The 19510-nt window shown below is 47.2% G+C and overlaps 1 protein-coding gene across 1 annotated transcript in view; it reads left to right on the forward strand.

The window, feature by feature from the left end:
• The window catches only part of IGF2R (insulin like growth factor 2 receptor), a 96944-nt gene that overhangs the window by 10665 nt on the left and 66769 nt on the right, over window positions 1–19510 (forward strand). Inside the window, exons 2-4 of the mRNA XM_045865843.3 lie at window positions 8500–8639; window positions 17292–17413; window positions 18985–19083. Of these exons, the coding sequence (XP_045721799.1) occupies window positions 8500–8639; window positions 17292–17413; window positions 18985–19083 (361 nt within the window). The remainder of the gene's footprint in view (window positions 1–8499; window positions 8640–17291; window positions 17414–18984; window positions 19084–19510) is intronic.

Consider the following 19510-nt stretch of genomic DNA (forward strand, 5'->3'; position numbering starts at 1 on the left):
TGGTGACGCTTCTCCCGTGGCCATGTGGGGGAGGGCCACGCGCTCTGAGGCAGGACAGGCCTCGTTCAAGTACTGGCTTTGCCACTTTCCCAACTTGTGGCCCGAGGCAAGGTTGTGGACCTCAGAGGGCCGTCATTCTGTGTCTGAAGGGGGGCAGCACCTACCTGGAGAGGTTGGGTGCGGTTGAGGGACAGTGTTTGCAGATCATTCAGCAGAAGTGTGGGGCACGGGGTTGCCCAACAGATATTTCCCTTCTTCTTCAGAAAAGCTCTTGAGGAGGTGAGGTAATGCTGTTCTTTTGAAATGAGCTCATGGCGGCGATGCCTGGCCTGGCACTAAAGGGGTGCCCTGTGTGTGTGCTTCCTTTTCCCAGTAGGATGTTAGGTTTTGCTGGGCTGTAGGTGCCAGCCTGACATTTGACCCCAGCATCTTCAGAGCAGAGACTTTTCTCCTGTGTCAGCCGCACCGGCCTGGTGAAGACTGGGCGCCTGATGCAGCCTTGTCGGCCTCCTGCAGCCGAGCGACTGCCCAGCAGCCAGGAGGGCAGACTCCCCTGGTCGTTCGGTCTCTGCAGGAATGGCGCTGGGGCTCGGAGGGTTTTCTGGGACACTGGTGACAGCTTACGAGGGGACTGAGCATTATGGTTTGAATTCTGTGCCGTGGGCTGGTGGGTTGGCTTTAAAAGCAGTTGAATTCAGGCATCCGTATAATTAAGGAGGTTTAGCCTGTAATCCAACTTTTCTTTATGTGTATGAGGAACAAAGTCTGCGAACATCCAGGTAATTACTCTGATTTAAAAAAAAAGTCCTCACAGAGGGTTTAGGGTTGAAATACAGGCCTGCGTCCTGATATCGTAGAGTTGACCCGAGCAAAAGTGCCACGAGCATAACAGAGGAAGGACAGGCGGTCCTTTCTGAGAGGTTTGTGCTGTGAAGGGGCCCTTGCCAATTGACTTAAGAATTCCACACCGTGCATTGCAGTGGAACCTCCTTAGGAAGGGTATGTCCCGTCCTTTCTCCCCTGCACCTCTGCCAGAGTTTCAGATTCGTCAGGCCTCTGTTCTGGTGGCAGCTGGTGGCTACGTGGCCCAGGCGTGGGTAGGCCCAAAGTGGCTCTTGTCCTGAGAGATCCCAGGAGGCAGCAGGTGTTTGCGTGTGTGTGTGTGTGTGTGTGTGTGTGTGTCCTGAGGCCGCCCCCCCCTTCCCCCCCTCGTCTCTGTCTTGAGCTCTCCCAGCTCCGTGGAGATGGCCCAAGATAAGGGCCTGCCCCCTCCACTTCCTGGCCAGTGTTACATGACATTCCTTTAGGAGGCTCTAAGCCAATGTACCTTTTTTTGTAAACTCCATTTTTAAGCAGCCTGAAGCCTTCTATTGATCAGATGAAAGCCTTAAATCCTAGTCCCTCAAAAGTTCAACGTTCCTGGTCATGCTTTTCCTCACAGTGACTTTGTGCTGCAGCTGAGTTTCATAGATGAGGAAGTCGGGGCTCTGGAGATCAAGCGTGTCCCACACAGCTGGTCAGGGTGGGGCGGGAGTAGGAACCACGTCTGTGGGCTCCTTCCACTTGCTGTGGCACCTTTCCGAGTGAGGCTCACCTCCCTCTCTATTTCACATGACCTCTGTTAGTCACTCATGGTGCTTAAAACTTTGCTGGGCCACCCCCTTGCCCATCCCCTAGTGCCTTAGGCTCTGGTGCTGACTTAGAGCCTTGCTTACAGCTGGATCCCGCTCTAGCCAACTGGCTTCTTGCTCCCAGACCCTTTGTAACCACCCGGGAAAACCAAAGACTAATGTCTGGCACTTTATTGCCTTTTTTTTTTTTTTTTTGGTGCAGGCCCATATCCGTATCCACAGCTTTGTGGGTTTGTTCGAATAGGAAGTGAAGTACTTCCTGTATAAGCTTTTGCCATGCTGTGTCAAACTCATGTGTCCCCTGGCCTTGAGACCAGGGTGCAGATTTATCATGCCAAATCAGATTCTTCTCTTTTAGTGTCGGCTGCAGAAAGTTGTTGAAAACAGTGGTTACATTGAGCTCTTGACATTCTGCTGCAAATGTCCATTTTGGAAATCCTGCCTTTTTCCGCGCCCTCCTTTCCCCTGCGCGCCCCCTCCCCCCTTCTTAAGTTTAGGAGACTGTTCCAGATTTTTGAAGGTTAGCGAGCTGGATATATGAGCTGAGAAACTATCTGGTAATGATAAGGGGCAGAAGTGAGCCAAGCGATTTCCTGAATATTCTGCAAGAGGACTTGGATGCAGGCCAAAAATAGGAAAATCTTTTTTTGATGTTCAGGTTGGAAAGACTTTTCCCTTGTCCCTAAAATTTTAGATTTGCTGCTCACTCTGGATTCAGAAAAACATTCCTCTAGCCAGTTACTGTGCTGTGTGAATTTAGCCCACATTACCGAGCTTTGTTTTTTTTTTCTTTTAAGAAACCAAATTATAGGGCGCCTGGGTGGCTCAGTTGTTAAGCGTCTGCCTTCGGCTCAGGTTATGATTCCAGGGTCCTGGGATCGAGCCCCGCGTCGGGCTCCCTGCTCCGCGGGAAGCCTGCCTCTCCCTCTCCCACTCCCCCTGCTTGTGTTCCCTCTCTCGCTGTGTCTCTTTCTGTCAAATAAATAAATAAAGTCTTTAAAAAAAAAAAAAAAGAGAAACCAAATTATAGATTCACACATGCTTATTAATTTTATTACTGATTCCATCATACCTCTATATGGCTTTATTTTTTTTTTTTTTAAGATTTTATTTATTTATTTGACAGAGAGAGACACAGCGAGAGAGGGAACACAAGCAGGGGGAGCGGGAGAGAGAGAAGCAGGCTTCCTGCCGAGCAGGGAGCCCGACGCGGGGCTCGATCCCAGGACCCCGGGATCATGACCTGAGCCGAAGGCAGACGCCCAACAACTGAGCCACCCAGGTGCCCCTCTATATGGCTTTATAAGCCAATAATTAATTGTAGGCCAGTCATAAAAATTTTAATAGCTTCATGACCATTACCATAACCCCAGGACTCATGGAGTGCGAGGGAACTAAGGTATGTTTCAAGAGTGTGGCTTTGTGGCAGAAAGCCTGAAGAAGAGCACATGAGGGTTCAGGGGGCTGTTTTGTGTTGGGGGGAAGGAACTCAGTTTTCTAAGTTGTTTTTTTTTTTTCCCCCCCTCTAAGAGGTTGGGCATATCCTACATTTTACAATGGAATTTTATGTACTCTATTTTAGATTTTAGTGGTTTTAAAAATGAAAGAAACCCAAATTCTATTTTGCAGTATATTGCAGTTTTGCAGATATTCAGTGACGACAGAGAGGAAAACCTGAGAGGCGTCCCAGGAAGACACCAACCTCAACTAGTTTACACATTTTGTCCAGTTCTACTTCTCTGGCTTTTTCTTTGGAATTTTCTTTCTTTCCGACAGGCACAGCGACCTCGTTCAGTGGAGATGGCCCTGCATTTCTTCATTAAGCTTTCTGGACTCTGGGCCGTTGTGTTGGTCAGCTGGCTTTGCGGCTTCCTCCCTGCCCCTAGATGGGTGTTCTCTCGCCAGGATGGGTTACGCATGCGGCCTTTGCTGGAGCGGTTATTGGGAAAGTAGGAATGCCTTCCTGTCCCGGGCTTGGTTGACAGTATGCTTCTTGTGTGCCTCCTTCTCACTGGGAATCTGCCAACACCTTTCAGGATATTATGAAATTTAAACCAAATGAGGTTAAAATGGAACCTCTGTGCCACTGAACAGACACGGACTGACTGTGGTAGTTCAAGCCACTCTCAGTGGAGGCCATGGGATTTGCAGTCAGGGGCCGACAGTTTTAAGCTTTCTTTAAGGGAAGGACTTGGCCTGTGTGCTCACTTTTTATGGTGAAATTAATTGTCCATGTTTAGGGCATATTTCAGGAGCAGAATTCACTTTAAAATCAGAGATGTCTTAAAGTCATTTGCCTTGTGTGTGACTTCTGCCCCCTCCCCTGTTCCCCACCGGATCTGAAGGAGTGATGGTAGGATGTTTCCCAGTTACTGGTGACACTGTTGGGACTCTTGGTTGGGGTATCGAAGGGCAGCTCTCTGCCGAGCTGAGTACTCATTTTGAAGGAGAGTGAGTCAGAGATGAGTGTCCCTCTCAGTGAAGTCCTCAACCAGCTTGGATCCACAAGGGGGGGCGAGGATAGCTGTGGGAAGGAGGCCGAGGGGAGTGATACCACTGGGTGAGGGAAGAGAGTTTGCAGAAGGCGGCACCTTTGGTGTGCAAAAGTGTGCAAAAGAGCAGCAGAAGTGGATGGGGGTAGAGAGCAGCAGGAAGTGTAAAATGTGGAGGAGAACTTGAGTTTGGAAAGTTACGGTCTCTTGGGCAGTGTGGCACGGGGCAGCCTGCATCTCGCACAGGTTCACGGCGTTTCCTCGGACCATCCTCAGGTGGATTGGCTCACGCAGGCGGGATCTGTCATTTTAGTGGCATTTATTGTGACAAGATTTAAACTAAGTTCTGTGAACTGTTTTGTCAGTTGCAGTGTTGTAATTGAAACTGTTTTCTGGGAAGTTAAAAAAAACTTTTTAAGAATTGAAAATAAACGAGGCAGTTCACGTTGGTGGTTAAACACTTGCCCTTGGAGCTCAGATGGACCTGGTGCATTTCATAACTCCTTGACGTTGGGCAAGGGGCTTGATCTTCTGAGCCTGGGAATCTTTGGCTCCCGGGCCGAGGTGCTCGAGACGGTGGAAGAAGGGTGGCTTTGCTGGGAGAGCGGTGTCGTGCTGCCATCCTGGCCCACCCTGGCTTTCTTCCTGTGTTGGGGGTGGGGGAGGCGGTGACTGCCCCCGGGAGCTGTGCGGCTGGGGATGCCTAAGAAGACCCACGTTGTGTGTGGGCCATGCTAGGAGTGCTGGGGCAAGAGCTGGGGCTCCAGAGGACTTACTGGGTCTACATGTGTGTCTAGAAGCGCCAGGTGTGTACTGAAATGAATTTGGATTTTTTGAGAGTGGGAGGGGGACATTGGCTTACTATGCTTTACACTCTGGAAAGTGGAGTAGAATGGCAGGGATCTTGCTTGCTTTTGCTCATTTTCAAAGCCAAGGTTCTCACACAGATGGTGCCTCCAGAAGAGCAGTTCTACTGGGAATGGGCTGCCTCCTCTGAGGATGTTGGCCGAATTTCGCAAGGCTGGGACGGGGGGCAAGGCTGCTGGGTGCTGTTTCCCATTGACCAACTGCTTCCTCGGGCCTTTGGGGTTCTCCCTGTCCCACTTCCTTGTGCCCCGTCATTTCCCTCCGGGCCGCAGTGACCTGAAGACTTAATACTGGTTTGAGTGTTAGAGATTCAAGGAAATGCCGCAGGGCGCTCATACTATTTTGCTGCAGGAGATCTTCTTATTGCGGACACATTTCAAATGTGCACGTGTGCACTCTTGTGAGTGTGTGTATGTGTGTACATACACTACATTTCTACACAGCTTGCAAATATTTTCTTCCAGAGGTTTGGTGTAGTATAGATTAGAAACATGCTGCGGTCAGTCCTTCCTTTTTAGGTGATGTGATGAAGGTCCCTACACCAGCTGTTTCAGGTTGGGATTGTGAGTGGTGTTGAAGGTGCCAGCCTGGAGGGGCTGCCGTGTGGTAAGCGGTTATATCAACCCCCAGAAAAAAGCCAGCACTCAAATACTTTCATAGGATCCTCATCACTCCTCACTCCCATGACCACTTACCATTTTGATAAATCTTGACAAAGCAGTTATGAAAGGCAAATAGAGAAAAGAAAATCGAATAGAGCAACGTTTTTCTTTCTAGGGACACTGATTTCCAGATAATCAAGACAATATTCCCCACATTCCTTTTTTTCATCTCTTTTCTGCTCCCTAAACACACACTCTTTACAACTACCTTGTTTAAATATCACCTCTGCAAAATCAGCAGTGGATTTCTGTTTTTAAGAAAAGTATAGCATTTTAGGTACTGTGGGGATTTCTTTAGAGTTGATTCCTAGCAGTTGATTCATTCTAAAATATATCTATATATAGCTCTCTCATATACTTAGGATTGCAAAACACTTTCATGATGCCACTATTAAGGTTTTAGATTAGATGTCTAGTACCCCAGAAAAACATAGTCATGGCTCTTGAGTAAGAGATTAGCATTTTTCTTTAATTAACTGTAATTAATAGAAAAGTTTTGCTAATACTCTGCAAATAAAAACACTAGCTTAAAATTTCAAGGAAAGATCCATAGTGTGTTTGAGTGGCCTTCCTTTGTTTCAAGCACAAAATCAGAACTGCCTCCTTGAATCTGCAAAGCCCCCCATGTAGCCAGCCTTCCCATCCCCCACCTTGCTCCAGCCACACTGCCCTCTTTTCCATCAAGGTGCTGGTAAGTTCATTCCCTCCTCAGGGCCTAGTAGTGGCAGTGGCTCGTCCATCCGCTGGAATATTCTTCGCACCATGTCTTCCCCTGAGTTGCTCCTTTTTGTTGTTCAAGTCCCAGGGCAAATACTATCTCAGAAGACTCCATCTAAAGTAGGTCCTTGTTCATTTCCCAGCACGCACAATTTTGTTTTTGCTAGAGCACTCAGCATACTAGTATGTGAATTTGTTTACCTGTTTATTTTCTTGCGCGCGCCGCCCCCCACCCCCGGAGTGTGCAGTCCTGGGGGGCACGGATTTTCTGGTCTGCTTTGATCATTGCTGCACCCCTGAACTCCTCTGCAGGAAGTCCTTAAATATTTGTGAAGCAAATGAATAAAGGTTAGTGAAGGTCAAAGGAAACAGGCCTTTATTGATGACTTTCTCATGCCCGGTGGTCCTTGGGTTATTTTCTTTTGCCTTTAGCCTTCCTGCCTTTAGGAGATAACTCTAAGGGGTTACTGATAAAGAAGCTGAGTTCAAAATGGGTGGTTGCCAGAGGGAAGAGGGGTAGGGGGATGGGCAAAATGGGTGAAGGGGAGTGGGAAGTACAAGCTTCCAGTTACGGAAGGAACGAGTCATGGGGATGAAAGGCACAGCATAGGGAATATGGTCAGTGGTATTGTAATAGCCTTGTACAGTGGTAGATGGCAACTGTGGCGAACCCAGCCGAAGGAATAGAGATACTGAATCACTGTGTTGCACACTTGAAACTAAGGTAACATTGTGTATCAGTTATGCTTGAAAAAAGAAGCGACCTTCAGTGGTAACTGCTTATGAGCCTGGCTTTGCCTCAAGGCCAGCTCTGTTGGAACACACGAGCCTGTTTTTCAGGTTCCCAGCCGTGGCTGTCAGAACTAGGGGAGCATTCTGCCACCCTGCCTGAGTGCTGTTTTGTGTGCTTATGTCCCTTTGCTTCTTGGCAGGTAAATTTGATCAGTCCCCAGGCCTAGGTTCAGGAGAGTGCTTGGCTCCTTGCCTGCCAACAACCCCACTTTTGGGGCTCCTCCCTTACTGGACAGGGCTATAGGGGGAGGGGAGGGCTGCCTCTAGGCAGGGAGAGCCATGTTGCCTAGTGTTTTGTGTGTGTCCTTGTCCCGAGGCCCAGGGGAAGGGGGGCTCTGGGAAGAGCACTGCTACTTCTCTGAGCCAGCACTTTCTGCCGTCAAGGTGGTACTGCTTTGGGGAGATACACTCCTACACTTGCTTGGTCTCAGGGCTTAGCAACCCCCCCTCCCCTTCCCTCCCCCACAACTCCCGAGTGGGCTGAACCTAAGCAATTCATATTTAACTTCTCTTCAGCAATGCAGTTGAATTAATACAGTATCTTTGCATTTTGCAAGGAGCTTTTTAGTTACTTTCCTCATTTCCTGTCTTTAGCCTTGCTGAGGAAATGACCCCTGTTTTACAAAACGGACAAAACATTCTCCCCAGGAAGAGTGGAGAATTGAGAATAATTGTTTTGACAGAACTGACAAACCATTATTTTGTCCCAAGTATGCAGATTGACTCCTGAACAATTAACTCAGTATTTACTTTGCCAGAGGCTTGAACGGAGAGTGAGTTTTAATGCATGTTAAATGCTTGATGGAGTGGATCAAGCTAAAGTAAATTTTGCCCGAGTTTGAGTCAGATCGTTGATTTATCGCACAACTTCATCTTGTCAATTTTGGATCTGAACTGTAGCCGTAAAAGGTAAAACCAAGGAGAATTGTCTTTCATGCCATAACTCGTTTTTATATAACAAAGTTAAAAATAGTCCTTTGGCTTTTCAGCATTCCAGTGTGATTGGAAGGGTTACTATCTTATATTCAACATGATTCTTGAGCAGTTACCTATGAGAGTTGATATTCTTACATTGTAGAATTTTTAAGTATTTTGATGGTGGTCAGTCTTGAGGCAGCTTCAGGGCGGATTGAACCAGAGTGAGGTGGTATTTAGTGGTTTCTGTCCTGGCTTCTATTCAACTTAACATAGCTTGACTTTAGTATTTTTGGGTAATGAAAGTATGTCTTCTAGGTTGTGGTAGTTTTAAGTAAATGTGGCTTGCATGTGAAACTAGGGGGAGAAGTTTAATTATTGGCAGATCAGTGACAGTGACAAATTGTTTTTCTTCCTTTCTAGTTATACATGGGAAGCTGTCGATACCAAAAATAACATGCTTTATAAGATCAGCATCTGTGGAAACGTGGATATTGCCCAGTGTGGGCCATCAAGTGCTGTTTGTATGCACGACTTGAAGGCGAGCAGCTATCATTCCGTGGGTAAGTAGAACTACCCTTAAATTGCTGGGTGTACAGGATCCCAATTTTGTATAAATGACTATAGCTATCTACACATGTGCTTATATATGCTTATAATACGTAATATACATTTTCTGTTTTATCGTGGTTAAAAGTAACAATTTACATGTGTCCAACATGAGATCAAATTAGGTTATTTCCATCTAGTGGAATAATTATCATGAAGAATCATGAAGAATTATGTACATTTGTACTTATTGATACAGAAGGCTGTTTTCTAGATGGCTCTGCTTTCTCATGTTTTTCTTAAACCCGGTCTTTGTGATCTACTTAAAAACGTGCAAATGAGGTGGCCAACTTACAGCTGTTCTATTTTGATGATTCATGCAGGGGGGCCACAGGTGGGCCTGTTGGTCACTGTTACTCAGGTTTTCAGAAAGAGTAAAGGGAATCTTCCTCTTGACTTTATTATAATATTTGACTACAGTATTTCTGGCTGATGAGAAAGTACAGTGTAATGGATGGATACCGGATGCAGACAAGCAAGTGTCACTAGGAGGATGATTTGTGAAGTTGGCATGGCTGGACAAAATTTGAGAATGACCTAGTTGGGTTGGCTTTGAAAGCCAGGCAGGAGAGTTTTTTCTGAGATGTAGGTAGTGGATCCATTATAGATTCTTTGTGACAGTAATGGGGGAGGTGATCTGGTAAAATGCATTTTTAGAAAGCTGGGCCCAATGGAATAGGAGAGGCTGGTTAAAGGAGAGGCCAGAGGTAACTAGCTGAGTTAAAAGCTAAGGTACACGTTGACTGTGATGTAAACTAGCAGTTTCCAGTCTCATTTTACTCCCAGACACACATGACACAGATACTTTTCCCAGAGCTCCACACTTCCAAAGGGAGAGAAAGGTGTGCTAGATGATAGATACTTTCTGGATTGTCCTGTTCTTCAACTCAAGAAAGCAAACTAGTTTGAATGAATGCGAATGACCTTACACTAGCAAAGAGATAATCTTGAATCAGATCTGATTTTGCCAGTTTGTATTACATAATAGAAATAACGGAATTTGTTACTATAAATTTGATTTCATAACTAAATAACAACTAAATTTGTTGTGCATTTATGTGCCAGGCATTATGTTTTTTAAGTAAAATATCTTTAGTTCATTCAACAACTTTTTGAAGTAGGTGACTTCTTTTTCCCTTATTTTTATAAATGGAGAAACTGAAGCACAAAATGGATACAGGAGCTTATCAGAGGTTGCATGATTATGGATTCAAATGTTGACAGGTGGACTCCAGAGCCTGGGTACTTATTCTGGGCCGTGTTGCTTTGTGAGTCATAGGGTCACATTGGACAGTTGCATAGCTAAAATGGGAACCATGATGGGAAATCCGAACTCCTGGCTGTGAGAGGACAACTGAGAAAGTAACTTATGAACGTGATAGAAAGGGAAAAATGTGAATTTTGAAAACAGCCACAAAAACTGGAGCTCCCGATAGATGAGAGGAACAGAAAAGCTAGTATAGTAGTAGATCAAAAATAAATGAGAACTTAAGTATAACCAAAAGTTGGAGTGTAATTTAGCTATTTGTCCATTAGGAAACCGCTTTAGACCTCTCCTTCGTATCCTATAACAGAAATTTCAGATCAGTTAAAATTAAAAGTAAAATGACAATAGAACATTGGGAAGAAACCTAGCAAAACAGAAAAATAATCTAGGGGAGGTAGGAGCTTCTCTCAATAAATGATAAGAAAGACAGACAATCCAAGGAAAAATGGCAAAGTCGGAAGACAGGCAGTTCACAAAAGAAGAAATCCCAGATGGTCAGTACAACTTCATTAGTAAGCCAGGTGTAAATGCAAATCAAAGCAATAATGAAATCTCATTTTTCTTCTATCAAATTGGCAGAAGTTTAAATGGTTGAATCATAGAGTGTTGGCAAGGAGCCTAGAAACGGGCACATGCCTGTATTGCTACAGGTAAGATGGTTTTCTGTAACTCTTTTGGGAAGGTAATTGTTGATGTGCTTTTTATGGTGCCCACAAAGGCTGCTTTTGTACTTAGAAATGAATATTAAGACCTCAACTTTGGTTTAAACAATACTACATTATTTTTGATTAAAAAAATCATAGATTAGTTCTTCTGTAGGCAAATGGTATTGTTCCATATGTAAATCTGGCAGAGTTTAGCAGTCATTTTTATGGGACCCATGAACAGCAGTTGCAACCTAGTTGAACCATCTTTGCCACAATTTAAAATGATTTTTACATTTTACCTATTTGATTTCCTTTTAAAGTACTTCATATGTCTGATCTGACAATTAGAACTTAAGCACTAATAATTATAAATTCCACAGTTTAAGCTTATAATATAATAAGTCTGAAGTTCTCTTAGATGTTCTGATACTGTGTCACAAGTTTCAATCAGTTGCTCAGTTATTACAACCTGTGGATTGATTGGAGTCATAACGTTAAACATTGCCAGGATGTAAAAATATCGAATACGTTCACATTCCTCGTGCCATCCCAAATGGTAATTCTTTGGTCTTAATTTAATTAATCTTTCTGAGGGTTAAAAGCTGTGTAGATCTGCTTCAGGAAGCCTGTTACCAGCCACAGAACTGAGGTAACATACCCACCAGGAAAGAGTGTTAATTGTGGTTACTTACTGCCAAAGCCTGGGATTCTGACCGGCTTCTTGTTGGTGACCTGGGTAGGACCCGTTGTGGTTACTGCATCACGTGCCTTCATTTACTGTAAGGAAGCTGGCCCCTGACTTCAGATGACATTTGTATTGTTCAGTTCTTGTGTGCACTCAGAGAAACCTAGAACATCTCCAGGTTGGTCGCTGGATTGAATTTTGCATCTCTGACTCTTAAGATGTGAAAATCTCTTTTCCTCTTAAACCCTGTATTCTTTCCTTTTCTTAAAACCATATTTGGATATTTAAGATGATAATCTGGTTGAGTTTTAGATATGACTCATGTTTTGTCTTACTTACGGTCTCTCCTGATAGTCTGGCAATACCTGTTAAATTTTAAAGCCTGTATTCCCATAACCTACTTTTGTAAATCCTACCAGTAGAGGAATTAGCACTGTACCTAGATTTTGGTACAAGATGTGTTTTTTTGGTAGCATTGGTAACTGTGGCAAATATGCTGGCGCAACCTAACTGTATGGGGATGGTTCGGTAAATTGTAGTATATTTTATTCTGATTTACTTGGTTAAGTCACATCTTAAAAGATATATATATATATATATATATATATATATATAAATTATATTTTGCAACAGCCAACACTTAGTATTCATTTATTTATTTATAACAAATACGTGAATGAATCAGTCACTAAAACAGACAAAGTCCCTTTTCTTGTGGAGCTTACATACTAAGAGTGGAGTGGGGGATAGACAAACAAACAGTGGCTAGGCACTAGACCGTGATGAGTGCTGTAAAAAAAGGAAGGAGAGTCGGGTGCTGGAGGTCTCAGGAGTGTGTGTTCAAGAATATTAAATGGGGGTGAGTATCGCTGAGAAAGTGACATCTAAGCAAAGATTTGGAGCTGAAGGAGTGAGGTGGCTCAGGGAACAACCAGTGCGGGGCACAAGGGGGAGTATCTGAGGGGGGAGGGTACTGGTGGTAGCAAGAATAGAAATCTCTCTTAAAGAGTGTTCATATAAAGAGGAGCGGAAAAATGAGGCAGAAGCTGGGGGGAAACTGGGTAGAGAGGATTCTTTCTTCACTTGGTGAGAGAACATGTGAATAGTACACGTTGAAGGACATGACACAGTAAAGCGGGGAAAGGAAAGTGGGTAACGAGGGGAGCCTTGCCGGAGCGCATTGGTGACTAGCACGGGGAGGGTTGTCTGCCTGCCTGACAGGCTCTGAGCGATGTGCTGGGGAGGCCCGGTGGCCGCGCGGTGGGCCCTGAGGCCGCCTGCGAAGTCGGGATCGCCAGGGCTTGGGGCCTCAGCGAGGCCGAGTTGCGAGCTCGGCTGGGCTCGGCCGGGGACGCCGAGGGTTGCAGGCGAGGCCTGGTAGGCCTGGAGCGCGGCCTGGCCTGGCGGGCTCGGGTGAGCGCGGCCTGGCGCGCAGGGTCTGCAGGACCCGGCGCGGCCTGGCCTGTAGAGCGTGGCCTGGTCTGGCGGGTGCGGGCGAGCGCGGCCTGGCGGGCCTGGCGCGCAGGGTCTGCAGGACCCGGCGCGGCCTGGCCTGTAGAGCGTGGCCTGGTCTGGCGGGTACGGGCGAGCGCGGCCTGGCGGGCACCCTGGCGCGCAGGGTCGGGAGGACCGGGCGCGGCCTGGCCTGTAGAACGTGGCCTGGTCTGGCGGGTCCGGGTGAGCGCGGCCTGGTCTGGCGGGCCCGGGCGAGCGCGGCCTGGAGGGCCCGGCCTGGAGAGCGCTGTCTGGCGGGCCCAGCGCGTGGTCTGGCGGACCCGGCGCGGTCTGACGGACCTGGCCTGGAGACCGAGGTCTGGCAGACTCGCCACGGCCTGGCGGGCCCGGCAGGCGCGGTTTGGTCTGGCGGGCCCAGGCGAGCGCGGCCTGGTCTGGCGGGCCCGGCCTGGAGACCGCGGTCTGGCGGGCCTGGCGGGCCTGGCGCGCGCAGCCTGGTCTGCAGGACCCGGCCTGGAGAGCGCGGCCTGGAGGACCCGGCGCGGTCTAGTCTGGTGGGGCCTCGCCAGCGCGGTCTGGTCTGGTGGGCCCGGGCGAGCTCGGCCTGGTCTGGCGGACCTGGCCTGGAGAGCGCGGTCTGGAGGACCCGGCGCGGTCTGGCGGGCCCTGGTGAGCGTGGCCTGGCGGGCCTGGTACGCAGGGTCTGTAGGACCCGGCGCGGCCTGGCCTGGAGAGCGCGGCCTGGTCTGGCGGACCCGGCCTGGAGAGCGCCGTCTGGTGGGCCTGGCGCGCGTGGCCTGGTTTGGAGGACCCGGCCTGGAGACCGTGGTCTGGAGGACCTGGCGCGCGTGGCCCGGCGCGGTCCGGAGGACCCGGCGCGATCTGGCGGGCCCGGTGAGCGCGGCCTGGTCTGGCGGGCCCAGCGAGCGCGGCCTGGTCTGGCGGACCCGGCTTGGAGAGCGCGGTCTGGAGGACCTGGCGCGCGCGGTCTGGCGGGCCTGGCGCGGTCCGGCGGGCCCAGCGCGCGGTCTGGAGGACCCAGCGCGCGGTCTGGCGGGCCCAGCGCGCGGTCTGGCGGACCCAGCGCGGTCTGGCGGACCCGGCCTGGAGAGCGCGGTCTGGAGGACCCGGCGCGGCCTGGCGGGCCTGGGCGAGCGCGGCCTGGTCTGGCGGGCCCGGCCTGGAGACCGCGGTCTGGCGGGCCTGGCGCGCGCAGCCTGGTCTGGAGGACCCGGCCTGGAGAGCGCGGCCTGGAGGACCCTGCGCGGTCTGGTCTGGTGGGGCCCCGCCAGTGCGGTCTGGTCTGGCGGACCCGGCCTGGAGAGCGTGGTCTGGAGGACCCGGCGCGGTCTGGCGGGCCCGGCGAGCGCGGCCCAGCCCATTTGGCGCCGTCCTCAGGAGCTGGCCGTGGCCCTGGCGTGCTGGCCGCGGCCCCGCAGTCCTCACCCGGCTCTCGTCCGGGGAGGACGGCCAGGCTGGCCGGTTGCCGCGGTTGTCTGCCGCGGTTCGCTGCGGCCTCTCCCCGAGTGCCCCGGTTGGCAGCCGGTCCCGGCCACCGGGCGGAGCGGACAGAGGAAGAAGGCGAGGTGGACAGGCGGGTGCGATGCTGATGGGGGCCTGGCGCTTAGGAATGCCGGTGCCCCGTGCCGCGGCGGCAAAAGGTTGGCTGGATCCCTCCCAGCCCGAGGCCAGGGCCCTCCGCGTTTCCTTTTCAAGGCGGGCCCAGCTGTTATGAGGAGCCCCCGGGAGCTCTGGGCACAGGGCCGGAAGGGGCCGCTGTGTGGGGGGACAGGAGGCGTGGGGGAGGGTCTTGAAGGTGGGGGGTTGCGGCCTGTGAGCGCCCCCTTCTGGCCGCAGCGCGTGCCGCTTCCTGCCGTCCTCGCCCGCCCTCCGTGTCTCCTGGAGCGCCGCGCTGCAGGGGCGCGTTGAAGCCCCGCCCCGTCTCCCGGCGCTAGACACACCTACCGTGGGCGGGGCTACGGGCGCTGTCCACGGGGCGCTGTCCTCGGTCCCGGAGACTGCAGGGATTCTGTGCTTTCGGCCGAGAAAAAAGATTTTTGGACAGATCTCGGGAGTTTCAGGGAGAGAGCGATTCAGGCAGACCTTTGCACAAAGGCAGGCGGGCAGTCAGGAGAAAGAACCAATGGACTCTGAGCCTGGTGCTGTGGGGGCAGCTCTGAAACCCATTATCCCCTCTCCACTGGCATCTTAATTTTTACTCTCCTCCTCCTCTTCCTCCTCTGTTTCTTTTTAAAACGAAGATCTCAGGTGTTTGTATCGAATTGGACCAGTTACAATCCTGAGTTCATGATACACAGTCATAACTAATCCGTAGACTAACCATTTTCTGTTCTTTCTTTTTTTTAAGATTATTTATTTGAGAGATAGAATGAGAGAGAGAGAGAGCATGAGAGGGGGGAGGATCAGAGGGAGAAGCAGACTCCCCACTCAGCAGGGAGCCCGAGGCGGGACTCGATCCCTGTGACTCCAGGATCATGACCTGAGCCAAGGCAGACGCTTAACCAAGGAGCCACTCAGGCGCCCCTTTTTCGTTCTTTAATTATCTGTTTTGGATAATGTGATGAGCCCCATCCCTAACAAAATCTTGTAACCTGAGAATAACCACTGTCTGTGTGTTTTCTCCATCTTCTTGTCTCCCTTCAGTGGGAGTAATAATTAGCCTGTATTTAAAATTTTCTTCCCTTTCTTTGTCTCTCTCTTTCTCAAAAGTCTCTGTATGTGTGTGATATTTTTATCTTTATAGAAAGTGTGTATTATGCTATGTGTAATTTTCTGGGACTTAAAGTGGTAACAACAATATTATGTTGCTAAAGATTGGCCATCTTGTTATCTTTCACTGTGGTTTGTTCCAAGGAACTCTTATATAATATTGTGTGGCTCTCCCAAGGTAAGTTATTCACTGTTCTACTGATGGGCATTCGGGTTGTTTCCAGGTTTTGCTTATGTTTCATGTGTTTCACGTGCATGGGTTTCTTTTGTGTAGATACCTAAGAGTTGAATATGTAGCTCATGGGGTACATGAATGTTCAATTTCAGGACCTAATGCCATGCTGAAGCAACAAAGGAGAGCTAGGCCATTTCTTCTCCAACGCTTGGTATTTGACTTTTGTCAGTGGAATGGTTCTAATTGGTATGCCATGTGGTTTCAGTATGCAATTCCTTGATGACCAGTGGTGTTGAACATCTATCTCTTCATATATTTACTGACATATTTTTCTTCCCTTTGATGGATCTTATCCATTTTATGTTGGGTTATCTATTGCATGTGACCCATTCTACGTCTCTAGAAGCCTTAGAGTTTTCTCTTTGTCTTTAATATTAAAATTCATCGAGACATGACTAGGTGTGGGTTTTCCCTTATCTCTTCTTTTTGTGTTCTTTCAGGTAGAGGTTATTTTGTTTCACTTTCTAGGATTATAGAAAAAAAAGTTTTTTATTCTTTTGTTGTGTGTGAGTATATATATTCTTGATGCCAGTTCTTTGCCAGGTCTGTGTATCTCCCAGTTTATAACTAGTTTGTGTTCTTTAAGCTATTTTCTTTAAGCTATTTATGAATGTAAACTTTTAAATGTAAGAAGTCAAATATATTAATATTTTGGAGTTAATGCTTTTGAGTCTTAAATAGTTTTCTATATTAAGATCTGAACGACAACTATATTTTCTACTAAGAGTTCAAAAGTTTGATGTTTGTCTTTAATTATTTTAGAGTTGATTTTCATATACAGTGGTAGGTTAGAGATCCAATTTTTATCTTTTTTCCCATATGGATGGTCATTTTGTTTTTAGCTCCCTTTATTGAAGAGTCTGTTCTTTGCCCATTGATCTATTATTCTGTCATATATCAAGGTTTGATTCATACATATCTCTCTCTGCTCTCTGTTCTAATCTGCTTGTCAGTTTATCTGTTCCTATACCAACTTATCACCATATTGGTATGGTATAGACATTTTATTCTGGATTATTACGGTGACATACCAGGCAAACTGAGATGTAATCACCCCACTTGTGGGCCATTCTAAAGAATTTTGATTTTATAGCACGTACGATGGGAAATTATTGAAGGACTTGAGCAGTTGAGTTATATGTTCTGATTTTTATTTTCGAAGATCACATTGGTCAAGGTAGATGGGGAAGGGGGGATGGTGAGGGACAAGAGTGGAGGCAAGGGGACCAATCCTACGCTATTGCCAGAGTGTAGGTGAGAGATGGTAGTGGTCTTAGCAGCAGTAGTAGAGGTGGTGAGATGTGGACGGATTTGAGATGGAGGTAGAACCATTAGATCTTTCTGATTTCTTGAATGTGCTAGATGAGAAAAAGATAAAATTCAAATGTATTGTGTTTGGGGCTTGAACAGCAGCTGGGTGGATGGAGATGCCATTACTCAGATGGAGAATTCTGGGGAAGGGACAGTTTGTAAGTTTATGAGCCTTCAGATGAATTATAGTATGACTTTTAATTTGCTTATGCTTGGAAATGGCTTTATGGTTATGCATGTTTTATGGCTTGTTCATGCTCTTTCCTTTCCAAATAGGTGATTCTTCTTCAAAAACTGCAACCAGATCTCTTCTGGAATTCAGCACAACAGAGAGCTGTAAGCAAAGCCCAAATCACAAAATCCAGAGTAGCATTACCTTCTTATGTGGGAAAACCTTGGTGAGTCCACACAGAGTCACTTTGTAATGTTCCTTTTGTTAAAAATGTTTGCCCGTTAGGCATTCTTGCTGTAGTATTTTTCCAGGAAGAATAAGTGAGCAAAATTAAAAACACAAACAGAACCATCAAACCACCAACCAAAACACCATCACCATTAAGAGCCAATATGTAAACAAACCCTAGCCCATAGTTACAACTTTTAAGTGAAACTTGACCTACATCCTGTATAAAACTACAATTCAAGGTGATTAGTGTGTTTAAACTCAAAACACTGTTGAGTGTTTACATTGTAAGCATAAATTTTTTTCTTTCTAAAACTTCTTTTCCTAGCGTTTTATCTTGGTAGTTTTTAGAGCAATGCATTTATTTTTTTAAAAACTGTTTTTGTTTCCTCACTTACATTAAATTGGAGAGACTAGCATCTGTCTAGGAGAAGTCTTGGCCAATAGGTAATGGCCATTAATCATACTTTTTTTGAGTGTAACTAGTATTGCAAGGGGACATTATTTAAAGCATGATGTTTGTTCTTACTCTTGCATATTACATGTGAGTTGTTGGTTTTAATCTCTGGTATATAGAAAGGGATTTTCAGTAAATAATTGCTAGCTTTTAGGAGAAGCAATTTATGTACAGATCTTACGAAAGTTCTCTAATCAGAGTAAGAACCCATGTGTTTAGAAAAATAAGGTTGAGCGAACTCATGTGGGCTACCAGATTGCTTTAAAGTATCATTTTAGAATTTGGTGCTATGACTGTTGCATCTTCAGGCCCATAATGTCTCCCCTGAAGAACTTTAAAAATAGAACTTAACATTGTTAATTTTGGACCAGCCTGTCAGATGCACTCTTGTCTATGTTGAAACCTTAGAAAAAGATCTGTTTGCAGTGGCATGAAATATGGAGGTCTGTGTTACAGAATAAGCTAGCTGCTGCTTTAATTTTAACTGATTTCTTTCAAGAATTCTGTGTTCATCATATGAGAACCAGAATTGCAAAGAACTCCCTAGATTTGCACATGGGAGTGTAGAGGTAAATTCGGTGTCACATATCACCCAGCAGTGCTGTGGTTGACCATTTTGGAGTCGACCCTGGTTGCAGTCTGTGTGGAGGGGCTGCCCTTGAGTGTGGGGGTGTCTAAAGCGAGGCTGGTGTGTGAACTCGGTCGGGTCCAGATGGGCCTCCGTCCTCAGCTTACAGGAAGTATGAGGTCACATTTTCTGGCTTTGATTTTGTTGGCATTTGGTTAAGAGAACATTTGGAGTTTGAGAGTGGAAGGGCTCTGAGGATTGCCTCCCATGAGTTTACTGTGCTTGCATAGTTGGTGCAGTAGAACAGTTTTGGACCAGTTATACCAAAATTCCAACGTGATTTCACGAAGCTTTTGTCTCATAATTTCTGGGTTTGGGAACTTCTCAACGACCTTGATTAGCTAAAACAGTTGTGTCCTCCCTCCTTCCCCTTCTCGCTGCTTTTAAAATTTTCATTAGCCTTTACTGTTTCTAACTTTAAGGGGGGGGGAACCCCGTATGATATGCAGTATGGTAACTTATTTTTACTCTTTTTTAAAAATAGGGAACTCCTGAATTTGTAACTGCGACAGGCTGTGTGCATTACTTCGAGTGGAGGACTAGTGCTGCCTGCAAGAAAGACACGTTTAAAGCCAATAAAGAGGTAACAAGGGGACCCAAGGTCATGTGCTTATGAAGGACATTCTGGGACCTTTAAGATTTGAAATATTGGCACAAGCCTTTTGGGGTAAAAATCTTTTTTAGTTTTCAAATGCCATTTGAGCAGAGATGCCATGTGATTTAATTGTTAAAATGATGCTGGGTGGTTTTATTTTTAGGACAGGGCATTTAAAATATCCCAGGATGTCATTAGAAGTGATTGGCTCCCCCTCTACTCAGTTAGGTAGTTAGTTCGTTCTTGGTTTCTAGTACTATGCAACTCAGTGACTGACATGGGTGAGCTGGTGTTTGGATTATTCACTCTCCCTCCTGGCGCCCATCTCCTCAGCCTTGGTGTGGCTTCTGGATGCTGTGGGTCCAGGCCAGGTGTCCCTAGCTGTTCAGTTCTTTGCCAGTTCCCCTAGGTAGAG

The sequence above is a fragment of the Mirounga angustirostris genome, unplaced genomic scaffold (genome assembly GCF_029215605.1).
Source record: "Mirounga angustirostris isolate CCGP_5_RB_7025 unplaced genomic scaffold, mMirAng1.0.hap1 SCAF_8, whole genome shotgun sequence".
Taxonomy (NCBI): domain Eukaryota; kingdom Metazoa; phylum Chordata; class Mammalia; order Carnivora; family Phocidae; genus Mirounga; species Mirounga angustirostris.